Source organism: Rhopalosiphum padi, chromosome 4 (genome assembly GCF_020882245.1).
Source record: "Rhopalosiphum padi isolate XX-2018 chromosome 4, ASM2088224v1, whole genome shotgun sequence".
Lineage (NCBI taxonomy): Eukaryota > Metazoa > Arthropoda > Insecta > Hemiptera > Aphididae > Rhopalosiphum > Rhopalosiphum padi.
In genome coordinates, this window is record NC_083600.1 from 33,041,997 (window position 1) to 33,059,366 (window position 17,370).

Here is a 17,370-nt window from a genome sequence, read left to right on the forward strand (position 1 = left end):
AATATCACCGGGACATAATTCATGTGGAAAAGTGATTTCGGGACGCAATTCGTGTGCAGCGGCGTAAAAATCTTCCTATAGTCTTCGAGAAAAATGTGCTCTTTTTGTAGGGATGGCCATTTAGTAAAGTATCTAGTGGGGTCCCATAACCCACAAGAAATTCCATTCCATTCTACAGTTAAAAAAAATCAACCAACATCTAAATCAAGTAGGTTCGCATATAGTTTAGGTGGATAATAGATACCTAACCTTGTATCGGAATCCTCAATAGGTACTTCATTTTAAATCGAATTAAATATTTCTGTTAAGGAAATAATGAATGTTGATTTTCCAAAATTATTTTAACTATTTCTTAATCCTTACCGATATCAACCGACAACCAGTTCTACATTAATAGTCCGTTCGCCAAGAGTGCAGCGTCCAGGACTGCTCGACGCGTTGCGGACAAAAACTCGTCATTCTCCTGCACTACAACACCTAACGACGGCTCACCTATTTTACCGCTTATTGCCCTTTAGCGAGTGAAATTTTTGATGCTTTAACAAATAACAGTTGAACGTTAAAAAAATTATAACGAAACAGTAACCTTTGAATACTTGATATTGAACACGGAAGATCATGACATAGGTAGGTCACTAGGTCGTAGTACATCGATACATCAATCAATAAAGAGAATGTCTTCAAAAAATTAAGCACTGCAACAAACAAGTATAAGAGGTCACAACATGTCAACATAGTATACATAAGTGCAATTTGAGGGGGGCTTGGGAGGGCTAAGCACCCCCAAAATCAATCATAGCCCTCCCTCCAAAATGGTTTGTATATATCTCCTTCTACCTTTATATATCTCAGGGAGCATACGTCCAGTACATACATTCAAATTATAATAGCCCCCCCCTCAGATTTAAAACTCAAATGGCGCCTGTAGATAGGTAATAGCAATGATTTTAGAATACACTTTAGTATATTCTAAAACCAATGGTAATAGGTAGGTTTACAGATTTAAATATATTTACTAAAATAATAAGCATTACATTATTTTTTAACAATTATACATACCTAGCTATTTCGTGTAATCAATTAAAGTATTTATTAGCCATTAGGTAACCTATGAGGCACCTATGAGTTTTTAAGAACTTTTGCATCTTCAATAATCGGTCCAACTTGTGAATCATCCGGCACATACCTACGGGCTATGGCCATGACAAAATATAATATAATATATTTTTTCATACCTACATTATTGAAAATCGGTATTATATGAAATCAAATAGTATTAAATTTATAACTGTCAATATTCAAATTCAATTATTTGTAAGTTTGGAATTATTATACTTATATTACATTTAATCAATTTATATAATAGACTAAATAAATAAGTTTGTAAATAATTAAAATAAGTGGAAGATGTTTTTTCTGTGAAACATTTATCGCCAATTTTTATTAAAAATTTTAAATAATTATTATATCATGTTTTTTTTTTTTTTCGTATGGCGTATTCAGTTCGGGAGTAAGCCCGGCGCCTGATTGGCAGAATTTTTAATGGGGCACCCGTAGGTTTCTGCCATGCCCCGGGGTGGGGGGATGGCAGCACTTGTTCTCCGGACACCGTGACTTACCCGGAGAAAAATGCCGCCCAGTGGCCGAGGATCGAACCGGATCCAGCTGCTCCGCAGCCGACGAATTAGACCGCTCGGCCACCCCGTCCCCCATGATATCATGTGAAAAGTATAATATTATGTCTTTGGAAAAATCATCGAATGGAAACATTGCAGACATAGCAATACCAAATTTTAATATATCTGTGGGCAATACCGATACTCAGAGTGGATGGATTTAATATTCGATGCATTGTCGTTCTATTAAAGATTTTAAGGTTATAAGTTATAACTATTACTTTAACAAAATTAAATTATCACATAATATCACAGAATAATTAAATTATAACCTGATAAATGATAATGAATTATTTATCATAACAAATTAAATTGAATTTGTTATGTTATGTATTTAGTAGGTATTTAATATTTATAGACAGTATTATTATTAGTAATTAGTATTTACTAGTAGCAAATAATAGCTAATAGCTATTCTATTATAGCACTAAGTCACTAACCGACTTGCCGCTGCCACTTATAATTTATAAAAAGTTGTAACTCGTGAGGATTTTCGTTTTTTAGACCTTTTCAAGTGTGCAGTTACATTCACGAATTATTTCAAAATGGTAAAGTATTGACTATGTCTTTAACGATTTGCATTGCTATTGAAAGTTATAGGGTATAATACATTAAGTCAATAACATTTTAATATTATATTATTTGTTTTGGTACGATGAGTAATCTGTAAAAATGAATAAAGTATTGTTAAGTAATGTTCAATGTACAATAATTTATAATTTTTAACTCTTATTGTTGCTGTTTTAATGATTAAGTTGCAAGCAACAACAATAACTTCCTGAATTTTTTTAAAGTTGTTTGGTATGTTTAAATAGATAATTAGGTACTGGTTTTTTATAGCCCCGCCACTCAAGTTTGTTATAGCCCTGCCGTCCATATAACAATAAAAACATCGTATAAATATAAAATAATGAGTTTATTTATTAATATTAATCTAATAATTTGATGATAGATATATTGATATAATATAAAAAAATTTAAATTAAAAAATGGAATAATACTTTTAAAACAATGATAAATTAAAAAATGTATTAAATGTTTATAATGTTAAAATTTTGATTCCCAAAATTCTGTTATATTTTTTAAGATGGTGTCAAACGGATCACTATTGTTTAGTTTTGATCGCCACATAAATTTTTATTTTTTTTAAAATTATATCAATATACCTATCATCGAATTATTAGATTAATAACAATAAATAAACTCATTAGTTTATATTTATACAATGTATTTATTGTTATATGGATAGCGGGGCTATAACAAACCAGTAGCAATAATTATTATAATTATGATGTTTAAATATGGATTTTTACATTTATAATAGGTTTACAGGCTGTAAATACCTTATAAAAAGACCATACTAACTATTATTGATGTATTTTTGACCAGAAGGTAAAGAACTATCTAATTAATTAGGTCTTCCTTCATATTATTTAAGGGATAAATTAATTTAATCAACTATTCTTTAAAAAACAATTATCTTAATATGTCAAAATAAATATTATTTTATGAATTTATAAACTGTATAATATTGTTTTTTTTTTAAATATTTTTAGAGTATTATGGACTATAATGGTGGCGCCTTAATTGGCATGAAAGGCAAAGACTGTGTTGCCATTGCAACTGATAAGCGATTTGGTATACAAGCCCAAACAGTCTCTCTTGATTTCACAGTATGTTTTTTATTTTATTTCTTTAATATTATTGCTTATCACCTATATTTAATTGTTTTAGTTTTCAATTATAGAAAGTTTTTCAAATAAATCCTCATACATATATGGGATTTCCTGGTTTAGCTACAGATATATTTACCATATATGAAAAAATAATGTTCAGAAAAAGGTTATACGAATTAAAAGAAAATCGGAAAATTTCTCCTAAAGCACTAGCGTCTCTGGTCTCCAATTTGTTGTATGAAAACAGGTAAGTTATTTTTAAATTAGACAAATTAATTACAAACTTAGATTTTAGTATTTTTAGTATTTTCATTTTTCAGTAATTTTCCTTCAGAAGATGAAATCTATGCATGTTATTTTATAAAATCTTATTGTTGGGTGTTAAAAAAGTTGAGAATCATCATTTTCAATTGTGTTTGCATAAATATTTCAAATATTTGCATTGATTTAACTTATTATAAAAAAAAATATATACAACTTATTTGACCATCATCAATCAATACATCATAATGTGAAGTTATATTAAGTTATGGCTTATACTTTGTATTTAATGAATAATAACTTTTTTCAAAATTCCATACTGACTGTTAATTGATTGACCTAGTGACCTGCTGAAGTAAGTTTTTTAAGGCAATTGCCTGCAGACAAAAATGAGAGGGTGGGAGGGTACTGGACAGTGGATTTAGTGCGATAAAAAGTATTTTATAATAATGGTAAACTGGGTGCATGGATATGATGGTTTGCCGAAAGTCTGAAAATTTTTCGGCATACTACTAGATGTATTTGTTAGAATTGTTTCTATTCTATTCAGTATTTCAGGAAGAACTCTTCCAACCTTTATATAGTTTACAGTAACTGTATTTATTTTATATTTTTTGTATACAATTAAATCTACTTAAATTTTTTAATTACTCTAAAGTAAAATAATTCTTACTTGATCTATTTTGTATACATTTTTTATTAACTATTTTGTTTTGTACTTCACAGGTTTTCACCATTCTTTGTCGAGCCAATGATTGTTGCTTTAGATGAAGTGACATTGGAACCATATATGTGTGACATGGATTTAATTGGATGTGTAAACAAGTCCGATAACTTTGTGGTTGGAGGTACTAGTACAAGCCAACTATATGGTCTTTGTGAAGCCCTTTGGGAGCCTGATATGGAAGAAGATCAACTATTTGAAACTATCTCACAAGCTTTGGTTAGTGCTTGCAATCGCGATGCTATTTCTGGTTGGGGTGCAAAAGTTTACATTATGTAAGTAAAATTATTTTATTTGAAAAAGTATAACGATTATTTTTTATTTAAATGTCTTGACAGGTAATAAAACAAATCATTTCTTATATTTCAGTAATAAAGACAAGATAATTGTGCGTGATATCAAGACACGAATGGATTAAATGTTGGAACACGCAGCAATCTCAATAAAATTTGAACATATTTTTGTAAAAATTCTTATTCTTATGGAAAGATATAAATGGGATAAAACTAATATTTTAATAAAATAAAGTATTTTATTTTGTAATTTGAATATTTAAATATTAAGAATATTTTTAAAAATATATAAAAAATCAAGCAAAAATTTTCTCTTCTCGTCTCTTTTTGGGCATCATTACAGTGCCGGGTTTATGTTGTGCTTCTGGATGATTTGCTAACTCTGGAGGACAAGTTGATACTGGACTAGCTTGTATAACTTGTTTGAGATCATAAAACAATGGTGAATCATCTTTTGTTAAAAATGAAATTGCCACTCCAGTCTTTCCAGCACGACCAGTACGTCCAATACGATGAGTATAATCTAGAGAAAGAAAAAAAGAAATATCCAATAATGTTAATCATTTTTTAATTAGCAATATTGGTATACTTTTCAAAAAGCGTATTAAATTACCTTCAATGGATTTAGCCATGTCATAATTAATTACCATAGACACATCTTTGATATCAATACCACGACCAACCACATCAGTTGCAACCAAAATATCTTTTTGACCGCCTTTGAGACTTGCCAGAGCAAACTCTCTCTGTTCTTGTCCTTTACCACCATGGAGCGTACACGCATTATACTAAAACAGAAGAAATGTATATTTAATTTCTGGGCTATATTACCTAAAATTATTATTTATAAATATACATTATTATATTATATTTACCCCAAGTTTCTCCAGACCCTTAGCCAACACATCAGCACCTTTCTTTTGGTTGACAAATATAATAATTGGTGGATCAACTTTACGACTGAGGATTTCAACAAGTCTTTTACGTTTATCGTTTTCACTCATCATATGGACTATTTGTTCTGTACGTTCTACAGGTTTACCAATTGATCCAATGTAAACAACGGCAGGACGACGTAAATATGTACGAGCTAAACGCTCCACAGCTGGAGGCATGGTAGCCGTAAACATCACAGTCTAGCAAATTAACACAAATTATAATTTATCAATGTTTTTCATTCATTTAAATTTTATTTACTTGTCTATATTTTTTTTTTGAGTAATAATTTGCTAATAATTTGGATTCATCTTCAGCATCTTCATTATCTGGCTTCAAATTTGTCACTGGCATGTACTCCAAAATCTTTTGCACATCTGGTTCAAAACCCATGTCTATCATTCTGTCAGCTTCATCTAACACTATATACGTGCATTGATTCAAAACTAAATATCTGTTTTCCAGAACATCAATCAAACGACCAGGTGTTGCAATAACAATCTATAGAATAACATTTAAATTGTATAAGATATAAAGAAGATATTAAATTTGATAGTGACATGTTAATTACTTCACATCCTAATCGTAATCTAAATCCTTGTTCTTCTCTAGACAATCCACCAACAACAACTACAGTTCTGATACCTAATGGCTGTCCGAATTTTAAAGTTTCTTCTTCTATCTGTTGAGCTAATTCACGGGTTGGTGCCAATATAATTGAATAAGGACCCTAAACATATTTAAAATGCAATTTCTCAATATTCCTTGAAAATGTTAATAAAATAAAATAATAATCATCATTACTTGGTCAACATCTTCCATTCGTTCCATTTTAGGTAAAGACTGAATCCATTCAATAAGCGGTATAAGGTAAGCCAAAGTTTTACCAGAACCAGTTTCAGCAACACCAATAATGTCACGATTCTATAAATAATAAGGAATAAAAAATATAAATATAAATAATATAAAATAAAACTATTTACTTGGAAACCGATGGGAATAGCTTGTCGTTGAATAGGTGTAGGATCTTTGTAACCAACTTTTTCAATGATGTCCATAATCTCACTTTTAATTGTAGACTCCTTCCATTTACGAATAGGTTCTGGTATTCTACCTCCTTGAATATTAAATTAATAATTGCTTTAAAATAAAATTGAAAACATTTTGAATTAGTTTCTGAAATACCTTTAATAGTTATATTATAGTCTTCTCTAAATATTCTCCAATCCCTCTCAGTCATTTCATCCAATTCTTTTTCTGACCAATGTCGGTCGTCCCATTTCTGTTTATCTTCTTTTCGTTTTACTTTTTTCAGCCTTACCTTTTCTTGCTCCTTCTCAGCTTCAGTCCTACGTTTTTCCATGAGTTCACCATAAAATTTGGACTGATCTTTTTTTTGTGCTTTAATATCAATACCTGCTACATTACCACGACCAAAAAACTGCACTTGATGACGCTCCTTGTATAGAGCGTTATAATCAATTGAAGTATCTTCAGATGCGTCCCAGTCAAAAACAAATTTTCTATCATTCAGGCGACGCACACGTCGTTTTTTTTTTGGTTAAACCTAAATAACGTTCCCGTATGGCTTCCTGTTCCTTCTCTTTATCTTTGTACTGTTCCTTGTCTTCAGGCTCTTCTTTTTTATCTCTTTTTCGTTCTCGTTCCCGACGGTCATGTTCTTTATCCCTTTCGCGTTCACGGTCTCGATCACGATCTCTGTCTCGATGGTGCTCTCTGTCACGATCTCTGAAAAATAAACTGTACGTGGTATCCAACTATGTTTGATTAAATTATGACAAAGCAGTCCCTACCTATCATCCCTGTGGTTATTACTGCCGTGTCCACCGTCCGCTTGGTGTAAGAACTCTATGCGCTTCTTGCGTTCCTCCTCTTGCTTCTTCTTCACTAGTTCACTTTCTTCTTGTCTCTTTCGCAAGGCTTCGGCGGCTCGTTGTTCTTTTGTCAAAAACACAGGCTGAAAAGCCATTGAAAAATCTAGCATGAGCAACTTCGCATGCAAAGTCAACAGAAAATTCACTCACCTTGCTCCTTGCCAACTCTTCAGCTTTCTTCTTGGCCAAAAGTTCCTCAAGCGACAGAGGTTCTTTTTTCTCCGACTTCGACACCGGCGTCGGACTGGCCGAAGAGTTCTTGCTATTGTCCATTTTTCATCGATTCCAAACAAATCGTATAAACTTACACCTTTCGTGTGCCCCACAGCCCGCCAACCAAGCCAAGAATAGTATTTTACTATTTTAGATTTTAGAACCTTAAACCGCGGTCACGAGTAAATAAACCTATAACGCACGTTATCGTTTTCTGTTCAAACAGTACACAAAAAACTGTAAAAACATTATTATGTTTTTATTTCTTATCTGTTATCAGTCTTGTGTCGCCCCCGAATAATAATAATAATATATTTAATATTTCAATCACGGATTGGTAACTAATAAATTGGTTGGTGCCGGCTTGGCGAGTGGTGATACTAATCACCAATGTCTAATGTCTCTTCACCGGCATCTCCTCTACACCGCATACTACCTAAGGCCAGGGGCTACGCATATTTTATCGATGTCTAAGACCTGAAATTATTTTATAGCAAACTGAAAGAAAAGAATCACAAAATTTTTTATGCTAAAAGTAGGTGTCGAGCGCTATCTATCTCTATCTTCATTTACAACGGTAGTCGGTGAAAATACTATAATCTAGATCATGGAGTAATATTAAAATTGTATTAGTATATGACACGAAGATAATATATCTGTTGGAAATTTGGAATCACGGACCAAGATATATATCAGATATATAATCTGGAAATTGGAAATGGATATATTATGACATTATGTACTGACTATAAGTCCGTTCAAATAAGAAACGTAGACTACTAAAGTACTAACAGTAATGAGTACTGATACGCTAAAATTTCTCCCTTGAAAATCTTGATATTGATAAATCGTGGACAATGGGCATGAGGTATTTAATAAAAAATAAATTAATTAACATTTGTTAAACATTTTTAATCATACCAATAAATACAATGTTATTTAATTTGAGTAGTAGTATAATTATAATATTAATGATGATGAGTAACTAAAAATATATATTAATAGGCGGTAGGACTATTATTTACCTAAATAAAAATGTAATGAAAAAAAAATAAAAAATAATAAATAATATACACATAAAATTTAAAAAAATATTACCTATATGTTGAATTCATTATTAATCAACTTTAATAAATATATATTAAACCATACAAATTTTATTATTATTTTTTTAATCCTATGAATTAAGTTCCATAATTTATTAAATGTGACTTAAATAATATATTTTGAATAATGTATGTAGTGTGCAAACCTACAACACAAATCCAATCAACAGAATTATAATATTTTTATAAGATTATGTTAACTTTAGAAGTCGATAATAATATGTAAACAATATTTGAGAAACAGTGTAATTCGTAAAACTTTATAATTATTTTTAATAACTTGAACATAGCACGTTTATTAGTAACATAGAATTGTGTTCAACTCAATAATTATACGAAAATTATAAGTCTTAAGCATAATAATAAGCCATTTAAATTTAATGGGGTGGAGTATTTAAAAAAAAAAAATTAGTAGAAACCAAACATGCTATTATTTAAAATAAATAAATAAATAATAAGAAATTACTTGAGGGAACCATAATTTAAATCATTGGAAAACGATTTGATAACATAACATATTAAATAGGTAAATCAAAAATAACAAAATGTTGAATTTTATTAGGCCGAATTTGATTTAATTTAGGCCCAATACTTTTCTAGTGAAATAAAAGTAAGTCCAGTATGTTCATAAAAAATATTGGAAGATCTATTTTAATACAATTATTACTAATTACTAGTTGGATTAGTGGGATCTTTTGCATCAGACTTGGTATGTCGTTTCTGTAAAGCAGCAGTTAAATCTTGTCTTAAGGCTTCTTTATTTTCATCATCAGCATTCAATGGCACTACACTTCGCAAGCCATTCATTATATCACATGTTTTTCCAAAATAAACTTCGTTCAGAGTATTACGCATTTTATTCTCCATGTCCTCAACCATACGTCCAATATTAGCTATTTGTGGTGAAGAATCCGATACTGGACTGTCCATTTCTGTTTGCCTGGTCAAACTGCCTGCCAGGCTCATACTACCTGATACAGCTTTATTAGTCTGTAACCATAGCATAACAGTTGATGTGAGTTTATAATGTGCGTTACGTCCAGTATTTTTTTCTTGCACTTCCACTACATGTATAGAATCCCAAGTACCCCGTACTTTCTTAGATCCATCACCTACTTTTTTGATCAATATAACACCTAAAAAAAAAAAAATTATTGATGAATATTTTGTACAAAAATTAAAATATAGCAATAGTTCAATTATTTATGTCTTTATTTTTTTTCTAAATTTTATATTAAATTATATGAAGATTGTTGTTAAAGGAGCAATAATAGTAACCTAATTAATTTTTTTAATGTTATCTACAAAAAGGGAAGATATTAGTGAAAAAACTTTAAATTATTAATTAAAGGTATAGTAAATTCTATCCATATATCATAGTGTTGTGTGATTTTCAAAACATAATTAAATAAAAATAAAAATTTTTATTATAAAATCAGTAGAAATAAAATGTATTATAATCATTAGAATAAAATTAAGTTGTATTCTATTTTAAAAAGAAAAAAATTTAAACATCATGTTATGAAAATTCTACAATTGAATAAACTGAATCAAGACATATGAACTAAAATCATAAAAATTCCATATAGTTTTAAAATTGTTAATAATTTTACTTCTATATAATATATTATCGTAGAACTTAAATTACTATTATTCATTAATAGTAATATGATTAAGTAGTATAAAATGTATACTGTATACTATTGTAAAATGAATAATACATTTTTATTACCGGCAAAACCCTGGTCTAAATCCCACAAGTAAACAGAAGACACACCACCTTCAAAATACATTTCTCTATACTGATCAAAAGCCATATTAGCATCTATTTCAAGCTTGCGCAGTTTTTCAGTTGGAACAGCACCATCATCCAACGGTGGAAAATATGTATTACTCCAAGGTGATCTAAATAGGTGATAGAAAAACAATTTGATTAGCTGTCATTAAAAATATAATATTTAGATAGTCAATAAACTCACCTGTATGAATCCCCGTCTCTGTTATAATCACAGAGTAAAAAATCTTTGCCCACTTGCTTGTCTCGTATGATTTTTAGTGGTTGGTCAACAGAAGACAATAGATCTTCACACAAACTCGGAACTAGGTCGATGAGATCACTCAAGTGCTTTTCGATTTTTTGAGGCGGTAAACGCCGCATAAGATCTAGTGCACAGTCCATTTGGATATCAGACTAATACAGAAAAATAATCGAATTTCAACTTTAAATAACCGTTTGAATAGTATGGAAATTGTTAAGCACATATATTATGTATTTATGTTAGATGTGTCTGTTAAAGTAAATAGACGTCAACACTTACCATTTTTAAGCTGTAATACAAACACTCAAGTGATAGATTATTTAATAGGACAAACGACCAAAACCGATCGCTGAACGGCAAATAAATTTATAATTTATTACTAATAAGTAATGATAAACATTTATAAGTTTTAATTCTCGATAGATACTAATAAAGTATACATTTTTAATAATACAAAATTCTTCGCTTATCACTTGCGTTCGACGTCCGTCTAATACATAGAGTAATTATCACAGTCGTATATTATCTACAACCGTGGTCCATAGTAACCATGTATAAGACTGTAGTGGTAACTTCTCACTCTAGGATAGTAAACACGAACTATAATATACGTGGACCATTACTGACTACTGATACTACCATGATATGGGTAATGGGTAATTACCATAGACACAATAATTCTATTATGGTAATTACTAATTACTAATTAACTAAATTATATCTTGGATACTGTATTCAAGTAATTCCAAGATATAATTTAGTAATTTTGTTAATTACCTATAGTATCCAGGATACTACCCTAGATATTATCTTCTCTGTATCATATTATCCTGAAACAGAACTATAAAATAAAAATACATAATATTTTTATATGTCTATCCTCTACGGACTGTGAGACTCTGACGTGGACAATTTGCTTAACATATTTTGTAGGAAAAAGTTAATTTACATATTTGAAGATATAATGGGTTGCGGATTTTTTAAGAACCAGTTACAAATAAAAGTTAATCTTCTTGTTATAAAATCAATAAATAAAAATGTAAATATTAGTTCATACTTTGGTGTTAATTGAATAAAAAAAACCATTTCTTCATTTTTATAAAAATGTGTGGATTTTTTTTAAAGAATAGGTACCTATAAACTTAAAATTTAAGTTCTTTTAAACTTAGAAATCCATACATTTCTTATAAAGTTATAATCCACGGAATCAATGAAATTTAATTTAATCTGTACTATAAATTTATGCTAATACGCGTGAACTGCGATCATATTTTTTGAGATCTCAGTATTTCACCCAGTAAACTATAAAAGTATAAATTAAAACAGTATTTAACTACTGAATTTACAGATCAATGATCAATGTATCTCAAATATATATAATATATATCTATATAAATACTTTATCCTGACCGCCAAAATCTTTTATATAGTTAAGAGATAGTAGGTATAGATCGACTTTCATTTAATCCACCAAACCAGTAATACTGTAGTCTGTAGAGTACTAGAGTGTAACACACTGATAGATTGGAAAAGCCAAAATGGAAATTGGATTCATATTTCTTAGCTCACGGTCCTTTTCATTTCATGCTCGTAAGGTAACCAATAACCACACTGACACTATCCCTCCCTAAACATGGTTCGTTGTGTAATTGTGTACTAGTTTGTGCTCTACAGTGTAACCACAAGTAAACTGGGAAATCAGATGTCTCGTCTAAAACGCGCCAAAATTAACTCATGAATTCTGTAAGGGCGATTTTGAGATTTTGACTATATTCTATATAATCCATAATAATTAATAAGGTGTTTGGAGTTTCAGATGTTTTGTAATTTGTATCATCCATAGAAACAGAAACACCAAAATTGTACCGTTTTTGTATTCATATACCCTGGTGATTATTTTTTTTTTTTAATAATAAATATTTTCTGAATAATTTTATTATCTTATTAATCCTTCATTTAAAAATGCATTCAAATTTTTATTAATTTATTTACAAATTAATAAGGATATTTTTATTGATGACTTGTTCAGCAAATTGTTCAATCAGATGGCCATCAAGATTAAGGTTATAAACTATAAAGTATGAACAGCTATGGTTTTTATTCACACCAGAATATTTTATTACTCAACAAAAACAGTGGATACATTAGTACTTATTTATTCAGTTATATTATGATTACATTACTTATAACTTATAAGAGTAAATAAAATATGTAAAAAACATGGGGTAAAATTTTAAATTTATTTATATTATGTACTAAAGAACTTTTTATATAATAATTCTAGACAATTTTAATAAATAATAGTATTGAAAATATTTAACATATGTATAAAATTACATTTTAATTTATGGCGATCAAAATTGTAATAAACAATTAAGTACTTTATATTTTATTCTGTGATCAAATCAAAAATGAGTACAAAACCTGTTAACTATGATTTGTGCAATCTTTTCATATGTCTTTTAAGATCACTGTTGGTTAAGAATGAAGACTCACAACTTCCACATGAGTATGGTCTTTCACCAGTATGAATTCGATAGTGTACATCTAACCCATATTTTTTTGAAAATGATTTCAAACACACATCACATTCATATGGTTTTTCACCGGTGTGAGTCCTACGATGAGTAACCAATGCACATGAATGCTTAAATGTTTTTTTACAAAACTCGCACGGGTAAAAAGTTTTATCAGTATGTGTTTTTTCGTGCGTTTGTAAGTTTGATTTTTTTAGAAATGTGAGGCCACAAATTTTGCATTCAATAGATTTCTCACCAGTGTGTATTTTCAAGTGATCATTTAAAGACGTTTGTTGAGTAAATGAACTTGCACAAATTATGCATTCAAATTGTTTATCATTTGTGTGTATTATAATGTGTCTCATTAATAAAGATTGAAACTTAAATGTTTTAGAGCAATAAGAACATACAAATTGTGTGCGTGCAATTTTTTGAGGTTCATTGGATTCAGTATTGTTGGAAACTAGTTGTGTTTGTTCTGTCACATCTTCCAGTACCATTTTTTTTACTTTTAACGCTGCCTGAAAAAATATTCAAATTCAGAACTCTATATTCCAATTGTTTGCTCTATTTTAACTTACTTATAAAATATATAATATATTAATATCACAATTCAAAAGTATATTATATTTTAGTAAATAAATTGTTTAAAATCAATAAATTCATTTCACAAAATGAATATAATAAAAGTATAATAAATGTTTATTCAATGTATATGAAGAAATATACTAAGTAATTATATAACTGAGAATTAAAATAATGATTTCTTAATAAGAATTTATATTTTTAACAATTAACCCAAACATTTTTAACATATTTAAATGAATAAATATATTATTGTTTTAATTTAAATAATATACAAACCTTGTTAGGTCTTTTCTTTTCTTTTTTTTTTGTCTTTTTACTTATTTTCATCAATCTATTCAATCTATAAAAAAAAACATGCAAAGTTTAAGACAATGCTCAACATAAAGAAGACGATTAGTACAAATAGGGATGGATTTAGCAGAGCTTAGTCTTTCTTGACTTTCTGACTAGTCACCCCCTTATAAAGGTGATACTTTACTAAGCATATATATTATTTTTAGAAAATAATTATAGGGAAGTCTCCTAACAAAAATTTGTTCTATTTATGAATTATACCTCTAAAGACGAATGAGCTTTATTATACCTGGGACTAGAGCAATATAATGAAAAAGAATAAAATAAAAAAGTTAGGTCAACCTAAATTAATAAAAATTTTCAGCAAAGGTGAAATTCTCTTCAAAATGACGACTATTTTCTATTCAGATCCTTGTACGAGGTAGCCTAGCTACATATCAAATATTCTGAATTAATTACTTCATACTTGGGCATTATTTAATTTATATTTCCGGCAGAACTGGACTAAACTTTAATATATGATAAATATTACAATATCAGAATATAATTATTAAGTTTTATATGGTTAGGGTCCGTGCTATATTATTAATTAGGTAAGATTGGGCCATTACATATTAATATATTATGTATACTGAGATAAATATAATCAAGCTGGGCCAAACTGGTCTCTTAAAATTTTATTCTTTAAAAATTTAGGCCAATTTTCATTAAATAATAACAACATAATACAATATGCATTCTGAAATAAAGAAATTAAATAAATGAAAATAATATATACTATAAAGTACAAATTAAAAGTTATAAATTCAGTTATTATGTAATAAACTTTAATTTTGTGTTTAATTGCTGCTTACAAATTTAAATATACATAATATATTATACTACTGTCATAAATCACTGTAAATAAAATTATTATTCATATATCTAATATCAATAATTATAATTTATTTTTAAATTTAATTTTCTGTATTAAATAAAGTTTCCTAATATTTTACAAAATAACAGTTTTTATTATAATATTGTAAGACCTATAAATTATAATTATTATTAAAGGGATAAAGGATATATATAAATTTATACATTTTAATGTAAATATTTTTAGGAGGTTCTCTAATTACAAAACAAATACAAAAGTAATACTTAAATTATGCAGAACTTGAATTAATAACTACAAGTTTATACTTACTGTGATGAATCAACTGCATCGCTTAAAGTTTTGGAAGTAAGAATAGTTGTATTAGTATCAGTATCTAAAATTAAAAAACCATTTATTAAAAAAAAAATCAGTTAAATATTTAATTAAAAAATATGATCAAATTTTTTTTGATTGAAGTTTTTTCATACACATATTTGTTTGATACCTATTTTTTTTTTGAAAAAAATACTAAAATATAGCTTTAGTCTAAAATAATTTTATTTTATATCAATATTAATATAAATAGTTATAATAGGTGAACCTATATAACATGTAATTATGTTTAAATTGTATACAACATTTAACTTAGGGAAATACCTATACCTCCATGTGTTGTCTCTGTCTTACTAACTTACATTATAGCAAATTTGTATTCAGCAGAACATATTATGTTGTTAGCTTTAACATTGAATTCAATTTCCCTATAATTAAACTTAAAGGTAATAATATTATCTAGGACATATCATATGTTCTTATAGATATTATCATTTTAAAGTTACTTATGACAGTGGTATAACAAAAAAAACTTGGACCTAAAATATTATTTAGGTATATTAGTTTAAAAACATTAATCTGATATAGGTAAATCACTTATTTTAAATAAAATTCTGTTATGATATGATAAAAAATAACAATATTTATTTAATATTACACAATTATTACTTATTGTATACATTTATATATAGATAACTACATTTTACTGAATTATTTTATTTAAATTTCTGCGATCTTCTAGAACTTTTTTGGGAAAATTTGTCAACTAACATGATTATCTAAACTTCACATAGATTAACACTAATTTAATTTGAAAAAAGCAATTATTCAATTTTTTTTTCATAGGAATTAAATTTACTTTAACCAAAGACCCCAAATTGTCGTTGACCTCCCCGCAACGCAGGGTCTGTGGTCTGTGGGCCCTCAGTTACGCCACTAATTTATCAACATTTTAAAGTTGTAATATTTCATATGGCTATAATTCACTTTAAAATTATCATATCAATAAAAGCATATATCATGTCCTGGATAATATTCTTACCTTTAACTTTGATAATAGTTAAATTGATTCCAATATTAAAGCTAAGGCTAACAATATAAAAAGTGTTCTGTTAAATGCAAATGCCATAACCTCATTTTGTGAGGTTTCCTACTTCTATGAGCAACAATGTATTTTTATTTATTTGTATTGCTTAACATAAAAGATTAAGTTTTAATTTTTTCTTCAATGTAAATAAAAAAGTATCAGGGATCACAACTATTACCTGATGATTGGTCTACATTGATACTGATTATATGGATTATTGGATGAAAAATATTTATTTAACAATAATATGAAATATCGATTAATGCCAATAGTTTGAATCAATATGTTATAATTATAATATTAAAGAAATCTACCTTTGGCTGTTTTCTTTTTCTTACGTATCCTTATTGCACTATCTTCTTTAATGGCAGCCATATCTTCTTCAATTATTAATGAATTGAACAACAAAATAATCGTGTTAATAAATCTGTAATCAAAATTATAAACTTACAATTGCTAATCTATAATCTATTAAAGAATGTCATTCGTAGTTAGTACTTTGTTGTATCGAGTGATCGACGTTTGTGCCCACTGTCATTAAAATTTAAAAGTATAAATGTTTAATAGGTAATTGTCTATTGCAAATTCGTGTTATTCAAAATTTTTAAACCGTGATTGATGATTCGAAATGCTTATCATTTATAAAATTATCATATAATTCTGTGATAATATTACCACCATAGACCTTATACTATTATTATAATATAGTCTGTGATATTACCATTCGGCACGCGAAATTTTAAAACATGCAACGCCTGATCATTTAACCAATGATCTGCGCATGGTAATTTCAAAGGGAATTCAACGTAGTTCGAGATAACGAAAAATATTTACGTTCGATATAAAAAGAATCTACTGTATACCTAATAATAAT

General features: G+C 28.3%; 4 protein-coding genes across 6 annotated transcripts; 1 reads left to right on the forward strand and 3 right to left on the reverse strand.

Moving 5' to 3' along the window:
• Positions 1 to 1,962: 1,962 nt before the first annotated feature.
• LOC132928404 (proteasome subunit beta type-3-like) lies at positions 1,963 to 4,880 on the forward strand. 2 transcript variants are annotated; one of them, XM_060993041.1, is made up of 5 exons: positions 1,963 to 2,224; positions 3,233 to 3,349; positions 3,424 to 3,599; positions 4,340 to 4,612; positions 4,676 to 4,880. In XM_060993041.1, the coding sequence occupies exons 1-5, from the start codon at positions 2,222 to 2,224 to the stop codon at positions 4,677 to 4,679; spliced, it is 573 nt and encodes a 190-aa protein (XP_060849024.1). In that variant the 5' UTR covers positions 1,963 to 2,221; the 3' UTR covers positions 4,680 to 4,880. The 2 variants fall into 2 exon arrangements, with proteins under 2 accessions (XP_060849024.1, XP_060849023.1); XM_060993040.1 differs by having other exon boundaries at positions 1,966 to 2,224; positions 4,707 to 4,880.
• On the reverse strand, positions 4,850 to 8,140 carry LOC132928401 (probable ATP-dependent RNA helicase DDX23). Its single transcript, XM_060993036.1, is given in 11 exon segments — positions 4,850 to 5,153; positions 5,244 to 5,418; positions 5,506 to 5,766; positions 5,828 to 6,067; positions 6,138 to 6,296; positions 6,371 to 6,490; positions 6,550 to 6,683; positions 6,752 to 7,124; positions 7,126 to 7,315; positions 7,381 to 7,544; positions 7,612 to 8,140. Coding segments are annotated over 11 exon segments (2,166 nt in total). The 5' UTR covers positions 7,735 to 8,140; the 3' UTR covers positions 4,850 to 4,926.
• Positions 8,141 to 8,565: 425 nt separating this feature from the next.
• On the reverse strand, positions 8,566 to 11,312 carry LOC132928402 (F-actin-capping protein subunit beta). The gene is made up of 4 exons (XM_060993037.1): positions 11,099 to 11,312; positions 10,760 to 10,971; positions 10,513 to 10,685; positions 8,566 to 9,916 (listed from the first exon to the last, which is right to left on the reverse strand). Exons 1-4 carry the CDS (start codon positions 11,099 to 11,101, stop codon positions 9,447 to 9,449), a joined length of 858 nt encoding a protein of 285 aa, XP_060849020.1. The 5' UTR covers positions 11,102 to 11,312; the 3' UTR covers positions 8,566 to 9,446.
• A 1,601-nt stretch (positions 11,313 to 12,913) lies between these two features.
• On the reverse strand, positions 12,914 to 17,370 carry LOC132928403 (gastrula zinc finger protein XlCGF49.1-like). 2 transcript variants are annotated; one of them, XM_060993038.1, is made up of 5 exons: positions 16,995 to 17,368; positions 16,811 to 16,923; positions 15,407 to 15,470; positions 14,203 to 14,266; positions 12,914 to 13,859 (listed from the first exon to the last, which is right to left on the reverse strand). In XM_060993038.1, exons 2-5 carry the CDS (start codon positions 16,869 to 16,871, stop codon positions 13,251 to 13,253), a joined length of 798 nt encoding a protein of 265 aa, XP_060849021.1. In that variant the 5' UTR covers positions 16,872 to 16,923; positions 16,995 to 17,368; the 3' UTR covers positions 12,914 to 13,250. The 2 variants fall into 2 exon arrangements, with proteins under 2 accessions (XP_060849021.1, XP_060849022.1); XM_060993039.1 differs by lacking the exon at positions 16,811 to 16,923 and having other exon boundaries at positions 16,948 to 17,370.